General features: G+C 32.7%; 1 protein-coding gene across 1 annotated transcript; it reads left to right on the top strand.

Annotated features, from left to right (window-relative positions):
• The first annotated feature begins 8,261 nt into the window (after window positions 1–8,261).
• Window positions 8,262–11,073, top strand: LOC137818198 (plastid-lipid-associated protein 6, chloroplastic). The gene is made up of 4 exons (XM_068621473.1): window positions 8,262–8,637; window positions 8,728–8,964; window positions 10,305–10,431; window positions 10,596–11,073. Exons 1-4 carry the CDS (start codon window positions 8,413–8,415, stop codon window positions 10,808–10,810), a joined length of 804 nt encoding a protein of 267 aa, XP_068477574.1. The 5' UTR covers window positions 8,262–8,412; the 3' UTR covers window positions 10,811–11,073.
• The last annotated feature ends 8,066 nt before the right edge of the window (window positions 11,074–19,139 follow it).

Here is a 19,139-nt window from a genome sequence, read left to right as displayed (position 1 = left end):
AAGAGCACAAGTGGCACTTGCCACCTTCTTGGTTCAAGCCTTATCTTATGGCATAGCAAGAAACAAGCATGTGTAGCTCTCTCTACTGTTGAGGTTGAGTACATAGCTGCTGGAAGCTGTTGTGCACAGATTTTGTGGCTCAAACAACAACTTGCAGACTTTGGATTGCAAATCAGCAAGGTTCCTTTGTGTGTGATAACACAAGTGCCATCAATCTTACCAAAAATCAGATTCAGCACTCAAGGACTAAGCATATTGAGATACGTCATCATTTCATCAGAGATCATGTAAGCAATGAGGACTGTGAAGTGAAGTTTGTTTAGACTAAACTGCAGTTAGCTGATATCTTCACAAAACCATTACCAAAAGACAGGTTCTTCTTTCTAAGAAATGAGTTAGGTATCCTTGACCTTCATAATCTTTCCTAAATCTGTTTTAATACATGTTAAAGTCTATTTGTGAAGACAAATAGGGGGAGAATTGATTGGTTCTTGTGAATCTTTCTCTGAAACTGTTTAAATATGCTGAAATCTCTGATATCAAACTTGTTTCTGCTTCTGCTGATAGAAACAACCGATTGTTTCGAGTAAACAACTGATTGTTAGTCTAGAAATTGCTTTCAAAGTGTGAAAATCTAACTTGCTACTGTAAGAAGCATTGGATTGCATATATGCTGTTTATGCAGGTACTGCTTCAGATTCAATCATATCCAACACAAGTAATCAAGGATTTGTCTTCATCAAATAGGGGGAGATTGTTGAAACAAGTGTGTTCAAGCTTTGAAGAATCCAAACCCTTTGAAGGTTGATGAAAGGCAGGATGTGCTTGATGTTGTTGAGCTGTCTTTAGATAGGATCTGGGGTAGATTAATTGTATATATCCACTCTTGATTGAATCCAAAATATAAGCATTCTCAAACCTTTTAATTGAAAAGTGTTTTTAAAACCAAGTGAAAAACAACCTGTTGTTTTGTCGAAACAACCGATTGTTTAATACTTAGGTGTTTTTAGAAAGATTGTAAACTGTTTTTGATGGTTGACTTGCTGTCAAACCAAAACAACCGATTGAATCGTGGAAACAACTGATTGTTTGTTTTGGGACCATAACAGAAAAATGTTTTGTGCTTTGACTGAGCATTAAATGTTTTTACAACTGTTTACGCTCCAATTTTTAATGTTTTGACCAATCTTTAAATGCAATTAATAGTTTGTTAAGATTTTGCAACAAACAACTTTGTTTTAATACAGAAAAACAGATTTGAGTTTTTCAATAGTTTTAAGCTTTTGAAAGATTGAGATTGCTTAGAGATTGTATTGATAAAAAAAAGTGTGAGATAGGATTTTCATCTTCTATTGATTTCATATTTGTTCTGTAACAAGTGTAATCCTTTGTACTTTCAAAGAAACTCTGTGTGTATAGTTGAGAAGTGTTGTGTGTTCTTGAGGGGATCAAGATCAACATTCTTAGTGGTGTTGTGTTGAACCAAAGGAAGTGTGTGTCTTGAGGGGATCAAGGTCACTTCTTTGGTTGTGTTGTAAGTGATATAGGGTTGATTGCTTAGTGGATTCCCCAATGTTTTCTGGGAAGACTGGATGTAGCTCTGGATTAAGAGTGAACCAGTATAAACCTCTGTGTGCATTCTCTCTATCCTTTAACTCTTTAATTTCAATTTTATATTTGTAATCTGGTATAAACAACCGATTGTTTCTGCAAAACAACTGATTGTTTTTCTGGTGCTGTGCTTTTTGCTTTGTGTTTTGGCAAACTGATTTCTTAATCAAGTTTAAATGTTTGCGAAAACCCTCTTTAATCCATTCACCTCCCCCCCCCCCCCTCTAGTTTAAAGCCATACATTCTAACAGCAACAAGATAACAAGACAAACAAACTGGTTTTCTGCATATACAACATTAGTAGAAAAACCAGAAAAAGTGAAGTGTTCTAGTGCTTTCAAGTTCAGAATAGCAACAACATAATGCACAGTTTTAAATCTATCTATACAACAAAATCAAGCATAGACTTCTCCTCCTATTTGTTCTCACAAATAGACAATGAGAAAGGTTGTAGAAATCAGAAATCAGAATGATAATACAGTAGTCCAGCAGTACAAACAATGTTGACATTTCAAGAATAGAACATGACATAGAGTTTTCAAGAAAACAAGTGGATATAATCTTTTATTATCAGATTCTGAGGCACATTCAATGTATATTTATCCAAAAGCAAGATTTCAAAAAGAGGATTGGTTTAATCATGCATAAGGAAACTTGGCAACATTATACAAAGGTGCCAGAGGAAAAACAATCGGTTGTTTCGAAAAAACAATCGGTTGTTTTACTGTGACAACGAAAAGAACATTTTTCATAACCAAAAATTACCTTTTAAATTAATGAAAATGCAGTATGCAATTTGTTCATGCCTTTGCACAGAGAACCCCAAAAGATTCACCCAAAAAGAAGACTTTGAGATGTTCATATGGTCACAAGGCACACTTACATGAATTGAGAAATGAAAACACACATACTCTCTTTGAAGTTTCTCTTTTGATCAACACTATGCATGTGCCAAGGATGTCTTTTGACATTCAAAGAACCCTGCAGGACATATACAATTGAAAAGTGTAGGTACAAAGATTGTCTTTGCTCTTGATATTCTTCCCTTTAGCAGTCATTCTTCAAGCTCAAAGGTGATTCTTGGCTGCCAAAGATCCATCATCTTCTTCCTTGGCCATCAAACACAGATTGACTTCTTTTTTATTTTGCTTTTTTTCCCTTCTAGCTTGACTTCTTCTCCTTGCTCTCTTTATTTCATTGGTTCCCTCATGAGTTACTTCAAGTGTATCCCACATCTCCTTAGCAGATCCACATTTTGAGACCCTGAAAACTCATTAGAATTTAAGGCAGAGGTGATAATATTTTTTGCAATACAATCATATTGTGCTCTTTTACTTTCACTCTCAGTCCATTGGGACCAAGGTTTTTCAAATAAAACATCATCTTTTTCAAACATAGGAATAAAAGGACCATTTTCTATTGCATCCCAAATTTCTCTATCTAGTGATTCAACAAAGATTTCCATTCTAACCTTCCAAAACTGATAGTAAAAACCACAAAATAAAGGTGGCCTGTTTATTGAGGGACCCTCCCCAAAAGGTAATTTTTCAGCCATAAGAAAAAGGTTTTTAGGATCAAACTTGAATATCTTTCAAGAACCAAGCTCTTGATGCCAATTGTTAGAATATATGACCTTAAACAAGAGGGGGTGAATTGTTTATAAAATATTTTCGAAAATTTTGAAGATATAATGAAATTCAATGTTGAATTACAGAGAAAGGAATCAAGGAAACAAAGAACCAAAACTGTTTTAAGATGATATCAGAAAAACAACTGGTTGTTTCTTTGATTCAATCGGTTGTTTTTATCAACAAAATTAAAAACAACTTAAAAACAGAAATTAAAGAGTTAAGGGTAAGAGAAAAGCACACAAGCAATTTATACCGGTTCACTCTTACACCAAGAGCTACATCCAGTCCCCAGAAACCACTGGGTAAACCACTATGCAATCAAAACCATATTACAAACACCACACACCAACGTAGTGACCTTGAACCCCTCAAGAAACACACTACATTTGGCAAACCACACCAAGAGTGTTGATCTTGAACACCTCAAGAACACACAACACTCTTTGGCAACGCCAATACAGAAATACAGTAATCAAGGAAGAAGAGAATATAATACACTTGGGTATTACAAAGCTTAAAGTTCAGAATTACAACCTTATCCTATTCCACACACTTAAGATTGATCCAAAGCTCTTTCAAAATATTGGAAAAACTGTTTTTGATAAACTCTTTTTCTTACTCAAAGATTAGGAGCATAAAATCACCTTTATATAGACCAACCAAGTGGTCAAAAACATTTAATAAAGGAGCCAAGGTAGTTATGATCATTTAAAGCATATTAAAACCACTTAACATAATTCTGTTAAGGTTTTCAGAAAAATAATCGGTTGTTTTGTCAAAACAATCGGTTGAATTGACTTGACAGCAAAGTCAAGCTTTTCAAAAACTACTAAGGTAAAATAACCTGTTGTTTTGAAATTTCAACCTGTTGAAATTTCAAAAAAAAAATTATAAAACCCATCTTTTCAAAAGGTTAAAGATTCAAATGAACTTAGATCATCTTAAGGAGTGAATTAACAAGTTTCAAACAACTAGACACACACATAACAACAACAAGGTCTTCAAGCTTTCCACTTGGATTTGGAGACATCAAAACATCTTGTTCAACACTATTTATGTGTTAAATCATTGTAGTGATAAATACTAGTGTTGTAATATAATATTCACATATTTTATTTTAATAAATATTATTAATTTATTTTATAAATAAAATATTAGTGACTGAAAATAATTATTTAAAAATCTAAATGATGAAAATCAAAGCAAAATACTTAAACAGAAATTAAAACCAATTGGTAAGTTTCCTAATTTCTCCTAATCAGTATGGGTTTATGCATGGGAGACAAATTTAGGATTGTATTGGTATTGCTTCAGAGGCTATTAACATGTTATCTAAAAAGGTTCGAGGAGGTAATGTGGCGTACAAAGTTGGTATTCATAAAGCCTTTGATACTCTGAGTTGGAAGATTTTATTATTAGTTTTGACACACTTTGGTTTTCACCCCTTGTTTGTCGGTTGGATTAGTACTATTCTGCAATTTGCTATGCTTTCTATCAAAATAAATGGCAGTCTAGTGGGTTTTTTTTTCCCTGTAGTAGAGGTGTCAAACAAGGTGATAATTTGTCTCCTCTACTTTTCTGTCTTGCAGAGGAAGTTCTCAATAGAGGCTTATCTAAGCTTGTGAATGATAAGAAGATTCTACTATGGCTGGTCCGCAAGGTTTTCTCACTCCCTCTCAGGTTTTGTATGCTGATGATATTTTTGTTTTCTGTAGGGCGGATAATAAGTCTCTTAGAAATTTGAGTACCTTTCTTAAAATATATGGTGATTTCTCGGATCAATATGTTAACAATTTTAAGAGTAATTTTTTCACCATGGATAATTCTGCAAGATTTGTCACCAAAATTCAGCGTATTCTTTCTTGTAATCATGGTTGTTTTCCTTTCAATTATTTAGGAGTGCCTATATTTGTTGGTGCTCCAAAGATTCATTTTCTACAACCTTTGGCGGATAAAATCAAATTGAAGCTCGCATCTTGGAAAAGGAAAATCTCTTAGCATGATGGGTCAGATTCAATTGGTCAATACGCGGGAATTCTAGCCCATAGTTTTAACTTGTATAAATGACATGTTTCTCTTCTTAAGCAAGTTGAGCAGTGATGTCGAAACTATATATGGACTGGCGATATTCTGAAGAAAGGCATAATTACTGTTAATTGGGCTACGATTTGTTCTCCCCTTGAGAATGGAGGTTTGAAGATTATTAACCTTCACCATGAAAATAAAGCATATCTTCTTAAACTTGCTTGGAACTTTGCCTATAGCAATAGGTCTTGGTCTTTGCTCTTAAAAGCCAGGGTTCTTAAATCAAAATACGATTTTAAAAAGGTTTACAGATCCTCATCTCTTTGGCCTGGAATTAAGCAGTTTTATTCTACTATACTTGATAATACTTCTTGAACTGCTGGTACATGTTCTTTTATTAATTTATGGAATGATAAATGGTATTCTACAACTTCTTTAGCACATATTGTAGGGTTATCTAATGGTGTCAACATTCCAGATACAGACTCTCAGTTTTGGACAAGTTGTGATTGGAATATTCCTTTGTCTTTACCGCATATGCCTCATCTTTTTAGTCATATCATGGTTAGGGCGGAACAGGATATTCCTAATTGGACTCTAGAGGAGTCTGGTCAGTTCACTCTTAAATCGGCTAGAAATTTTTTCTTGGAACTAGGAGTTCCCTGTGGTTGGGGTAAGTTTATTTGGTTTTCATATATCCTGCCTTCAAAAACTCTTGTCCTTTGGAAAGTTTTTCATGGGCGGCTTCCTACAGATCGGCATATTCAAAGTAAAGGTTTGCATATTTGTTCTATGTGTACGCTTTGTGAAAAGAATGAGAAATTTATTCAACATTTATTTTTTGAATTCCCTAATGCTTTGTATATTTGGAGTTGGGTTCGGCAGATTTTTCCTACTTCTCATTTCTCTAATAAGGATGATCTTCTTTCTTTTATTAAGAGTGATGGTAGTTCTTTTTTTAAATTGATTAAGCTTGTTGTGATAACCTTTTCTATTTGGATGTTATGGCATATGAGGAATTATGCTCGTTTTCAGGTTAAGATTGAGGTTTCTAGGGCTATTTCAGTTATTAAAGATTTAACTTGTCTAGTGGGAAATTCATTTAAAGCTTCAATGAAGAATGATATGATGGGTTTCAGCGTGATTAAACTTTTTGGTATTAATACTCGTACTGGTAAAGTTCTTCGTCCTCTTCCTGTTAGATGAGAGTTTCCTTCACCAGACTGGGTTAAAATTAACATTGATGGGGCCGCTAGGGGATATGCAGGTCTTGCCACTTGTGGAGGTATTTTTCGAGGACGTATGGGGGAGTTTATTGGAGTCTTCTCTGCGTTTCTTGACATTAAGACTGCTTTGGTTGCTGAGTTTTATGGAGTTATATATTCTTTGGAGGAAGCTCAAAAGATGGGACTTACTAATGTCTGGTTGGAGTGTGATTTTGCCTTGGGTTGTGCTGCGTTTATTGCTAGAACAATTGTTCCTTGGATGTTTCGTAATCGATGGAATACTTGTCTTAATTACTGTGGAAAAATCAAGTTTACGGTTTCTCATATTTTCTGTGAATGGAATGTGTGTGCTGATAAGTTGGTTAATTTAGGATTTACTCATAGAGAATCATTTCATTGGTATAATAGACTTTCATCTAATATGTTCTTAGAATTCTTTATGAATAGGTATAGTTTACCTACGTATTGTTTTTGTTAACATATGGGTTTTGAGCTAATCCTCCCATATTTTGTATTTTCTTTATTTTTTCTTCTTTTAATAATATTTTTTTCGTGTGATGACAAATGATTGTTGTTACTTGAGGTGTCAGCCTAGCTGAAATGTCAAATTACATAATAATGCCTAACATGAAAGTTTTTATAAAAAAAATTACATTTTTTTCTCTGTCTTTCTCATTTTACAAAAATGCTCCTATCACATAAGCAATCCAAACACCTAAACAAATTGTATTTTGACACAAGAAAAAATGGGTGTCGAAAAATCATTTTTGAATGAGTAAATGTATGAACGCCTATAAGATGTGACGATTGAGTGAGCCTTATTCCAGAAGCTTTTATTTCGCTAGATAAGTCTCTTTACCTACTCGATTCAAGATTGGGAGTTGTGTGCCATCCAAAATTCTATGATCAACCCGTGGATGATTATACCATCCTGCGTGTCACTTGGACAATACCATTAGATGATGGGTCGACCCCTAAAAAATTGTCACATGGTGTTAATTAAGATTGCCTCGTAAGCGTCCATCTTGCTAAAGATATCCCTCGATTATATATATATATATATATATATATATATATATATATATATATATATATATATATTTATTTATTTATTTGTGGTATAATAATCTCTCAAAAACTTCACTATTCACCCTCAAAACATAACAATTGAGATTCCTCTACAAGGGATCAATTATTTATAAAAGAAATGGTACTATTAGAATGAAAAGGGGACTAAATTTTTGGAAAGACTGAGAAATTAAATATTTAAAAACTTTCTCATGTTACTTCCTTACCCAACTCTTTACCTAGAACAACAAATAATTTATTTAAATATGCAGAAAGTATTAATAAAATTTATTTTTATTTATTTTACAAATTTAATTTTTCAATTGAAAATAGTTATAAATATTAACAACAAGAATACCACAAAAATATACTTTAGAATCTGAAAGTAAATATTTTAAAATTACGGAAAACATAAATATAATGAAATAATTTAAAGAGTTAAAAGAGAACTTAAAATTTATTGTTTTAGGGAAATGGAAAATATATATTATCTTAACAATACTTTTTTATCAGCCTTAACAAATACTAATATAAATTTACACATAAAAAAAACTTTATTATTAGTGTTGATGTATGATGGATATTCAAGTTTTTTAATTTAGTTTATTCTCTTTTGTAATTTCTCGTTTTTTCTGTTTTTAATAAACATTTTAAAAAAATGTTAAAGCATTACGTGGCGCGCTCGGAGGCAAGCATAGAAAAAGTCACACCTCTTCCTGTCCCGTGTTCCATTCATATTGGTGTTCTTCTGTGCTTGTCCCGTCTTTCTCACTCAAATCTCAGTCACATGCTCATCTTCTCCAAAAATCTCTTCCAAATTCTACACTTTCCCATTCCAAAACCCACTATTCATGGCCTCCCTCAACCTTCTTCCCCACCCTTCACCCTTCTCTTTTTTCTCTTCTTCCCTTCACAGGTCCCGATGCAACACCCTTCTTCTCGCACCAAAACCTTCTCAAGCCAGACCTTCTTTTCTTGTCAAATCTACTGCGGGTGTGGCTGACCCTGCTTCATATTCTTCTGGCTACGCTGGGGACACCTCAGATTCCATCTCCTCTCTGAAGCTCAATCTGCTGGTGAGTGGTGCCCTTTTACGGCATCGTATGATTGTGATTTTCGTTATGGTTATGTTTCTTATGCTTGAGTTGAGCATGGAATAAGTGCAGAGTGCTGTTTCTGGGCTGAATAGAGGTCTTGCCGCTAGTGAAGATGATCTGCGAAAGGCTGATGGGGCGGCTAAGGAACTTGAGGCTGCTGGAGGACTTGTGGATATTTCCGTTGGTCTTGATAAATTGCAGGGAAGATGGAAACTCATATATAGCAGTGCATTCTCATCTCGAACTCTAGGTGGTAGTCGCCCTGGACCTCCCATTGGAAGACTCCTTCCCATAACTCTTGAACAGGTTTTTGTTCAGTTATCAACCACATATGCTACTATTATGGCTTCATTGCTTGTCATACACAATAGGAAATTTCAAGTTTAAAATTATGCACAGTGGTAGAGCAAGTTACGGATTCTAATAAAACTGTGTCCCTCATATTCCTATTGTCAATTGTCAGTGTCAGATATACTTTTTTTCCTGGAAAAAATGTATCAATTTTGACTGGCATGTAGCTGAGATCTCTTAGAAATTCGTTAGGAGGTTTAACTCAACCCAAATTCTAGTTTCTAGTTTAAGAGGTGGGGGCTCTCCAATTTGTATCCATTATTTTTCCTTATCTTTATCTCTATGTCAATGTGAGATCTAACTCTGTACAACACCCTCCTCTTACCTGAGGATATCTGGAAAAGACTTATAGTTTGAATACCAATCACTAGGATAGACATTTCTGAATTTACATTATGGCTCAATTCAACCCCAAAATTTATGGCAGAAAGATTAGGGTTACCCTCATTCAAGGTTATCAAACTCTAGGGTTAACTCGTAAACCCTTACGAGTTTAAGAGTCAAGTGACTTAGTTTATGTAATGTATAATTCGAAGTTGAGAAACAAACAAATTAGAAGATCTATTGCTCTTCCATTTGAAGACATTCAGTCCGATAATGAATGGATAACTGAAGAAGGAGATAATGTTGTTGAGGTTGAGCAAACTCTACTTGAAAATGATGGTGTGAATGTTGACTTAGGTGGAGGAACAAGTTTAAATGATTCAATTCTAGATGCAGCTGATTTTGATAATATAGTTTTTGATGATGATGAAGATGATGATGATGATGAACATGGTGATGATGAAGATGGAGATGATCATGAAGATCTTGGAGATGATTTCCTTAGAGGATTAGATGAATGAGACTTTTAAAACTATAACATTTGTGTTGTTTTAGTTATTTTATTGGTGTATGAACTTGTTTATTTCAATATTATGGATTTGATATCATGAATTATTTTTTTTTTGTTAAATTTTTTATGTGAAGTAGACTCTTCTACGAGTTGGGTTTACGAGTCGAGTTTACTGGACTCCCACGAGTAGATTCTCGAGTCTGATAACCTTGCCCTCATTTATATACACTGATTTTGGCTATATCTCTAGTGGGGATTTCTAACAAAGACTGAGCAAGATGTTAGATTATTACAAATTATGATATCTTTTTTCTCATGTTAGAGTATTACAAATCATAATATTTTTTTCTTATTCGTTTCCTTTTTTGCGCTATGCATCCGATTTTGTTTCCACCGCAAGTTTTTTCCAATTACTAGTCACGCATAATATTTATAGCATTCATGCATTTTGTGTTAATAGGTTTTTCAGCGAATTGACATCCTAAGCAAAGATTTTGATAACATAGTGGAGCTTCAGTTGGGTGCTCCATGGCCACTACCACCCCTTGAAGTAACAGCCACATTAGCTCACAAATTTGAACTTATAGGTTGGTTTTATGTTTTCATGTCTTTGTTTATTATCTCTGCATATTTGTTGTAAGTTTTGCATGATTTCTTGCTACAAATTGCCATGTATGATAATTGTTGTGTTGTACTATTGTAGAGTCTTGAGAGTGGCTTTTTATGTTCTGTGAGTTTGTAAATGTCTCAGGATCTTCAAAGGTGAAGATAGTATTTGAGAAAACCACTGTGAAGACGGGTGGGAATTTGGCACAGTTGCCACCGTTAGAGGTGCCTCAAATTCCGGATGCATTGAGGCCTTCTTCCAATAGAGGAAGTGGTGAATTTGAAATTACATATCTTGACTCAGATACCCGCATCACAAGAGGAGATAGAGGCGAGCTAAGGGTCTTTGTGATTTCTTGAGTTCCTGCTTAATGTAACTACGCATTTCCTCTGTTGGACTTCAAAAATATTCCAACACCTCACTCTTTCATCTTCTTCCCTTTTTTTTTCTTTATTCTTTATAGTATTTGTTTCTAGTTCCTCAACATTGTAAACAAGAATACAGTGTAAACATATATTTAGGGATGGAACTAAACCCTTCTGTGTAGTTCAAAGGAAACAGGCTCCTTTTTGTTTAAGTGTAATATTTCTTTCTCAAGGAATAATTGTTTACAGTCCCTAAATATGGACACTCGAGAGAATTTCCTTTCAGTTTTAGACTCTATTCACCTTCATATAATGTTTTACCATAATTAAAATCTCCTTTATGCCATTCACATCTGAAACCATTTTTCTGCTGCTTAAAGTTTTAAAGAAAAATATTTTTAGAGAAAAGACAAATCAAAAACTGGTTTGCATTGTTATCACTCATGCTTCTTTTCCTCCGTGTAGTATTCTTTAAATCATGACCTATTTGGCTCTTTTGATCTGTCTCTTATTTTGGGGTAAGGAAGTTACATTTTAAATTCCAATATCCATCTTAGATGTTCTTTTTTTAATTTATCATGTAGTTTGCATTTAATTATATTAATCTTGGTTGCTTATGTGATTTCTTGAATCTATTAAAATTTGCATGTTTTATTTTTTTTAAATATCTTTTTCGTTTTTTTATTATTATATAAAATCGATTTTTTCGCTTTTTTATTACTATATAAAATTGATTTTTGGTTTTAGTTCAAACTCTAGACTTATTTAAACTATTGAAATAAATAGTAAAAAACGTTAATAATTTTTTAACGTAGCAAACTGATTTAGACTTAGATTTTGGTGTAAAGGTTATTAAAATATGTAAGGAATCATTATCCACATGAGAATACTACAAACAATTTTTACTAATTCTTTTATGTAAAATAATTTTTTATAAAACTATGTGTAAAAGTGGTTGATACATATAAAATAAAAAAAATTAATATGTTAAACTAATATTTTTATATTAAATTTATTTTAAATTAATTGATAAACATTATATTTTAAATTATTTGCCTTTTAAATTTTAATTAATTGTGAACTCTTGTAATTCTTTTAAGTTAATTATTCTGCTTATATTATTTAGTTTTTATATTTTCGTATTGTATATTATATACTAATAATCTTATATATTTTCTTAAAATATTTTTAAATAAATTTAAAATAAAATATCATACTTAATAAACGAGATAATTTTGTTATATTGATTTGCGTATGTTAAATGATAATAAATTTATTTTACTTTAAAGGATAAAATACGAATTTACGTATTATAAAGAGAAATATATATTAAATATAAAAAATTTAGAAATTAACATTTGGAAACAGCGTACTTAAAAGAGTGTTTAAATTTTATAAACTGTTAAAATATTATTTATGAAATACTGAATATAAGATAAAAATTAATTTCACCTAATAAAAGAAATAAAAACTAACTACAATGTTTCACCACATATAAATCTTATTTATGCACAAGTTTAAAAAAAATAGAAAAAAAATATAATATTTATTATAATATATTTTTGTAATATAAATAAAAAATATTTATTATTTTATATTTTTAAATAGTTTAAACATTAGTCAATTTGTCACATGAATGACAAAATTGTTAATGTCATCTACTTATGATGATGTATTTCAATAATTTTTATATTACAAAGATCTAAGTAGTATAGAGTATTGACTAGAGACTAAACCCAATTTTACATAAAAGTACATAGGAGAAAATTACATTTAATTCTTTTCTTTTTGTTAAAGAAACATCTTTGTCTTACACTTACAAATTCATTTTCTTGATAGAAATCACATGGATTACTTGTCTTAGGATAACTGTGAAAATGAATTTAAATAAGTATGTTTGAAGAGGAATTTGAGAAACTATTTGAAAAAGAATCTTGGAAGATCGTTGATAGAAGTATTAGTGGGGTTCAGTCTCAAAATAAAATTATGTTCCCCATAATGTAGTGTAGGGTCGGTTGGACATCTCAAGGATCTAACTTTGTTGTTTGATGAAGTCAAACTGAAGATTTGTTACCTTAAGTGTCAAGGTAGTTTAGTTTTTATTTTGTGTGTCTTGATTTATCTTTTGTCTTAAGAAATGATAATGAATCAAAGAACAAATATTTTTTAACTAGTTAAAACTTTTTTCAACTGGTTTTAAATTGTTTTATGAAAAGTTACATTTTTTTTTCAATTGATTAAAATATTTAAAAGTTTTTAGATTTTTCATGTTTTATATATTGAAAACCATGTTTTAACATGTAACATAAGAAATATTTTCAATTTAAGTACTTTCTATTTGAGAAAAATCAGTTTTCATGCATATTACATTTTTAAAGTGAAATCAACATATTGTTTTGATTTTTTAACAAGTTGATTTTACTTAACTACACACTTTTAATAAAAATAATTTATGTTAAATCTCTATAAAAGGGCCTGCATTATTTTAGAGAAAGGTTACTCATACAATTTACAATTATACATCTGTGAGAGCCTTTGTAATTCAAGTTTTTGAAAGAAATAGTCTTTCAAAGATCTTTGAGGTTTCTTGGAGCAAAACTTTCATCATCTAGGTTGAGGTCAAATATATTTAACTATTGTTGTTGTGAATTTGAGGGATCTTGTTGTATCTTGATCCACTTTTCAAGTTAATTCATTCCCTTTTATACTACACTAAATTTGTGTGTTAGATTGTAGCCAAGATAGGGTTTCTTGGTGTCTTTCACTGTTGTGACAAGGTGTTGCAGTGAGTGGTTTACCTTCTTGTAGTGTTTAAGAACCGTTTTGTATTTCTTTTAAAGAAATTGTGTTGCTTTTAGTGAAATCCACCTTGGTGTGAGGTGAGACTGGATGTAGCTCTATTGTGGTGAACTAATATAAAATTTTGGTGTCTTTTATGTGTTCTTTATCTCTATTTTACAAAATGTCTGCATAATAATTTGTATTGGTATAATCAATTGGTTGTTTTAAAACATTAATCTATTAATTTTGTTCTTTGCAGACTTGTTTGATTCTTTGCAATAATTGAAACTATTGCGATAATTGATATTGATATTTACAGTGAATATTGATATATTTTTGTGTCAATTTGTATTAGTTACTGATTAGCAATATAAATTAAAACAATTTACAAACAATTTACAGTTTAAGAAGTTTTCATTAATTCTGGTATAATCAAAGGTTTTCATAAAGCATTGATTAATACTTGTGATTTATGTACCTATCATATAATTTGCAAAAATCTCTTTTTAATATTGCTTGATCATTAAAAGAATATGTTAATTCCAAAAATAATTTGTTGAAATTAATTCAAATATTTGCTTCTTTTAAAACACATTTAGATATTTAAGTAAACTTCTCATCATAGTATAATTCACTTAAGTTCTTTAACAGTGTAAGATCCCTGGGTGTCTTCCATTCCTTAGGCAATCCTGCATTCACAGTAGATTCTTTGACAGAATTTGGATTAGTTGCATCAAGCTCACTAGATTGATTCTTTTGCAAAATGGTTCTTAAATCATCCATACCAGGTTCATCCAGAACAGGTTTAGGCACAGAAAAATTTGTTTCATCAAATACAACATGTATAGATTCTTCTACTGCAAGCAATTTTTTGTTATACACTCTATAAGCATGACCATTTATAGCATATCCAATATGTATTCCCTCATCTGATTTAGGATCAAATTTCCCCAGATTGTCTTTACCATTATTTACAACAAAACATTTGCAGCCAAAAACCCTAAGATGACTAATGCTAGGCTTCCTACCTTTATACAATTCATAGGGAGTTTTCTTAAGAATTGGTCTAATCAAAGTTCTGTTAAGCACATAAGAAGCAGTGTATACTGCTTCTGCCCAAAAATATTTAGGTAAACCAGATTCATTTAACATGGTCCTAGCTAACTCCTCTAATGACCTATTCTTCCTTTCAACTACACCATTTTGTTGGGGTGTCCTAGGAGCAGAATAACTATGTGTGATCCCATGTTTTTCACAATATCTATCAAATTTTGCATTTTGAAATTCTCCCCCATGATCACTACGAATCTGTTTTATTCTATTTTCATTTTCATTATGCAGAACCTTAGCTAGTTTCTTAAAGGCTTTATATGCATCATTTTTAGAAGCAAGAAACAAAGTCCATGTATATCTTGAAAAGTCATCAACAATCACCAAAGCATAGTAATTTCCAGCTAAGCTAGCAGTCCTAGATGGTCCAAACAAGTCCATATGTAAAACATCCAAGGCTTTGTTTGTAGAAACCACATCTTTAGATTTAAATGAAGTTCTTATCTGTTTTCCCTTTACACAAGCATCACACAATCTGTTATTTTGAAATTTTATGTTTGGTAAACCAGAAACAAGTTCCTTAGACTTCAACTTATTCAAGTGATTTGTATGGATATGAGCTAGCCTCCTATGCCACAGCCAGGACTCATCACTTTTAGACAACAAACACTCATTTTCAGAATAGCTATTCATAATATCTAAGAGATAGATGTTGTTTACCCTTTTTCCTGTGAAAAGCACCTTACCAAAAATTTCATTTGAGATTGTACAAGTGTTGGCTTCGAAATTAACCTTGTATCCCTTGTAACACAACTGGCTAATGCTTAGAAGACTATGCTTTAGCCCTTCAACATACAGTACATTCTCAATAGTGGTTGAGTCTTTAGTTCCAACATCTCCTCTTCCAAGAATTCTTCCTCTATTGTTGTCTCCATATGTGACGTGTCCTTCAGCTTTGAGTTTTAGGCTTATGAATTGAGTCAAGTCACTTGTCATGTACTTTGAGCACCCACTGTCCAGGTACCACTGATTTTTCCTACTATTCTTCTACAAAACAAATTCAGCACATATGGTACCTCTTTTAGTCTAGGGTCCAGTATGATTAATACATTTCCTTAGGAAGCCATTTGGCCAACCCTTTTGGAACAAGGTACCTTCTAGCTTTACATGTTCTAGATATATGTCCAGACTTCATACAATAAAAACAAGTTGCAGAATACATTGTATTTGAACAGCTAAAAGAGGAAAAACCTGTTTTGGAAGGAACAAAAAAACTGGACAGCTTTTTCACATTGCTTTTCATTCCAGGATTATATCCTAGACCATTTTTATTAAAAACAACATTCTGTGAACCTAATAAAGTTTCAAGATTTTATCTTCCTTTGGTGAAATTTGAAAGTGTTTTTAACAAATATTCAACCTGTTTTTCCAGCTTCTTACAATTATCATAGATTTTTATTGATGCATGCAAACATGTTAATTCAAGGCTAACCAATTCAGTTTTAGCTTTGTGCAGTTCTTCTTCAAGAGCTTTGACCTTAGGTTCAAGTACCCTATTTACTCTATTCAATTTGTTGCAAATGACAGCTAAATTGTTTGCTTCATCATGTGTTTCCTTAAAGGCAATTAACAGCTGATCATAATTTTCAGAATCAGTAGAAAAATCACTTACTGAATCAGAGTTAGATTCTTCATCATTCACCATAAAGCACAGATTTGCTTCTTCACTTTCGGTTGAGGAATCACTAGATGAGGATACATCATTTTCTTCCCATGAGATGTATGCTCTTTTGCCTTTGCTTCTTTCACTCTTCTTGCTTGCTGATTTTTCTTTGTTTTGATTGTTTGGACAATCAACCTTTATATGACCTGGTTTACCACATCCAAAACAAGTGTAATTTGAAGAATTTGAATCATTGGATTTAGAATACCTCTTCCTTTGTTGAGTTCTGTCACAGTTTTTCTTTCTAAGAAATCTGCTGAATTTTCCGGTGAGCAGACTCAATGTCTCATCATGTTCAGGATTCTCTTCTTCCTCACTTGTATCATGTTCCATGGTAGTTTTCAAGGAAATTCCTTTGGCTCTCTTCTCCACAGTTTCTTGTTCTTTCAATCTTTTCAGCTCTAGTTCATGCTCCATCAGCTTTCCAAAGAGTGCAGCAGTGGACATCTTGGATAAATCTCTGGATTCTAAGATTGCTGTTACCTTAGGCTGCCAGCTCTTATCAAGGCATTTCAGCACCTTTATGTTGAGCTCTTCCTTTTCAAAAACTTTACCAAGGCCAGTGAGGTGATTTACAATATGTGTAAATCGTTTCTGCACATCTGCAATACTCTCTTCTGATTGCATTCTGAACAGTTCGTATTCCTGAATGAGTGAGTGCTTCCTTGCTTGTTTCACATCATCCGTCCCTTCATGAGTTATCTCTAGTACCTCCCACATCTCCTTAGCTGAGTTACATTGAGAAACTCTAAAGAACTCATCCATATTCAGTGCAGAGGTGATGATGTTCTTGGCTAAGGAATCATATTTAGCCTTCTTCCTCTCGGTTTCACTCCATTCAGACCAAGGCTTCTTTATTGTTTCTTCTTTGACAACCTGCATAGGTATAAAAGGTCCACTGACCACTGCATCCCAGATACCCATATCAATAGACTCCATAAAGACTTTCATCCTAATTTTCCAGAAAGCATAGTTAACACCACCAAACATAGGAGGTCTATTAATAGACGCACCTTCAGCAAAATGCATTTTAAACTCATACATCATGCATACACTTGAGCAAAATACAAGCCCTAGCTCTTGATACCAATTGTTAGAGTTAAACAGTGTCTAAGTTCAAGAGGGGAGGGTGAATTGAGCTTATCAAATTTTCGCAGAAGAGGCTAATTTACAGTGTAACAGAGGTGAAAATAACAGATTGATTTTATTTGAAACAGATTGTTTTTACAAATGAATTTAGCACAAACAAAACTTGATCAACACAGTTTAGATCAGCCAGTTGAAATAACAGAAACAAATCTATTAACTTTCACAGCTTATAATGTTCCAATTTGTAGCACAGGATTAATCAATTTTACCTAATACAAATTATCTAGATTAATGAACACATGTCACAGTTCAGTCAAGGAAAAACAGTTCAGTCAAGGAAAAACAGTTCACCCTTTTGCCATATTACAGATTTATACAACAGCTTGATTTATATTTAGAATATTGATTAACAAGCAAGAACAGCAGATTTAACCAGGTCCAAAATTAACAGATTTAGTTTTAATAGAACAGATTCCTTTCTTGACAGATTATGTAAAATCACAGAATTAAGTGCAGGGATGAGAAGAGAAACACCAGAGAATTTTTATACTGGTTCACTCATCAAGAGCTACGTCCAGTTCACCTTACTCCAAGGTGGAATCCACTAAAAACATATACAATCAATTACACACACACAGCAGTTCTTGAACCCTTCAAGAACTTCAACAACCAAGGCTGAAAAACACTATTCCAGCATACCTTGCACTCCAAGAAACCCTATCTGGAGTGACTAACCCTTAAACCTATTACAAGAATGAATAAGGAAAAGATTACACCTGAAACTGTGTTGCAAGAACATAAACCAGTTGTTCTATTTGCTCCAAGACAGTACCATCACCTTCAACCAACACAAGGTTCTTCAAGAACAAGCCGACATATATTTTCCTTTTGAAAAACCTTTGCAAAAACCGTTCAAATTCACTTTTTCACACAAAATGTTGTATCTCTGTCAAAACTGTGATTGTTCAGCATCCCTTCACGTGAGAAGGGCATTTTATTTTATAGAGAACAGTTTCTAACCACTTTTAAAAAAATAGTTACAAAGCAGTTTACAAAACAACAGATTGATTCTAAAAGCAACAGGTTAAAAGATGATAAAGTTGTCAGCTCAGCTTAACTGAAATAACAGACTGAGTTGTACCTTTGGTGCCCTAACAGAATTTCGAAAAGCCTTTAACAGAGACGAAATAAACCGATTTCCTCTCAATAAAATAGATTTATTTTTGTACTGAATTAAACCATTTAAGAAAACTTTAAAAAGCTTTTCCAAAACCATTTAACCACATCATGAGCTTGATCTTACTACCTTGATTTGGCATCTAGGATGGGTCATGCAGCAAAAAGGCAACCTCAACAACACACAAGCCTAAACAACAGAATCATCTAAGACATATAGCAACCTACAAAGCAAACTAGCTAACATCTACATCAAACACACTAAGGATAGGTAGAGATGAGCTTCATCCATCTTCAACACAAGCAAGTCAGGAAATAACTATTCAGTCATTCAAGAGACATTTAAAATGCAAATCCACTTATTCGCTACCACGTGGAACAACGATTGTAGAGTCATAATGGTTGAGTGAAGGGGTGTGGCGTGATGTGACGGTTGAGTGATTCCTGTTCCAGAAAGTTCTATAATCCTTGTTGGATAAGCTTCTTCGCCTACTCAACTTGAAG

The sequence above is a fragment of the Phaseolus vulgaris genome, chromosome 10 (assembly GCF_000499845.2).
Source record: "Phaseolus vulgaris cultivar G19833 chromosome 10, P. vulgaris v2.0, whole genome shotgun sequence".
In the NCBI taxonomy this organism is placed as follows: Eukaryota; Viridiplantae; Streptophyta; class Magnoliopsida; order Fabales; family Fabaceae; genus Phaseolus; species Phaseolus vulgaris.
This window is presented reverse-complemented; position numbering and strand designations above follow the sequence as displayed.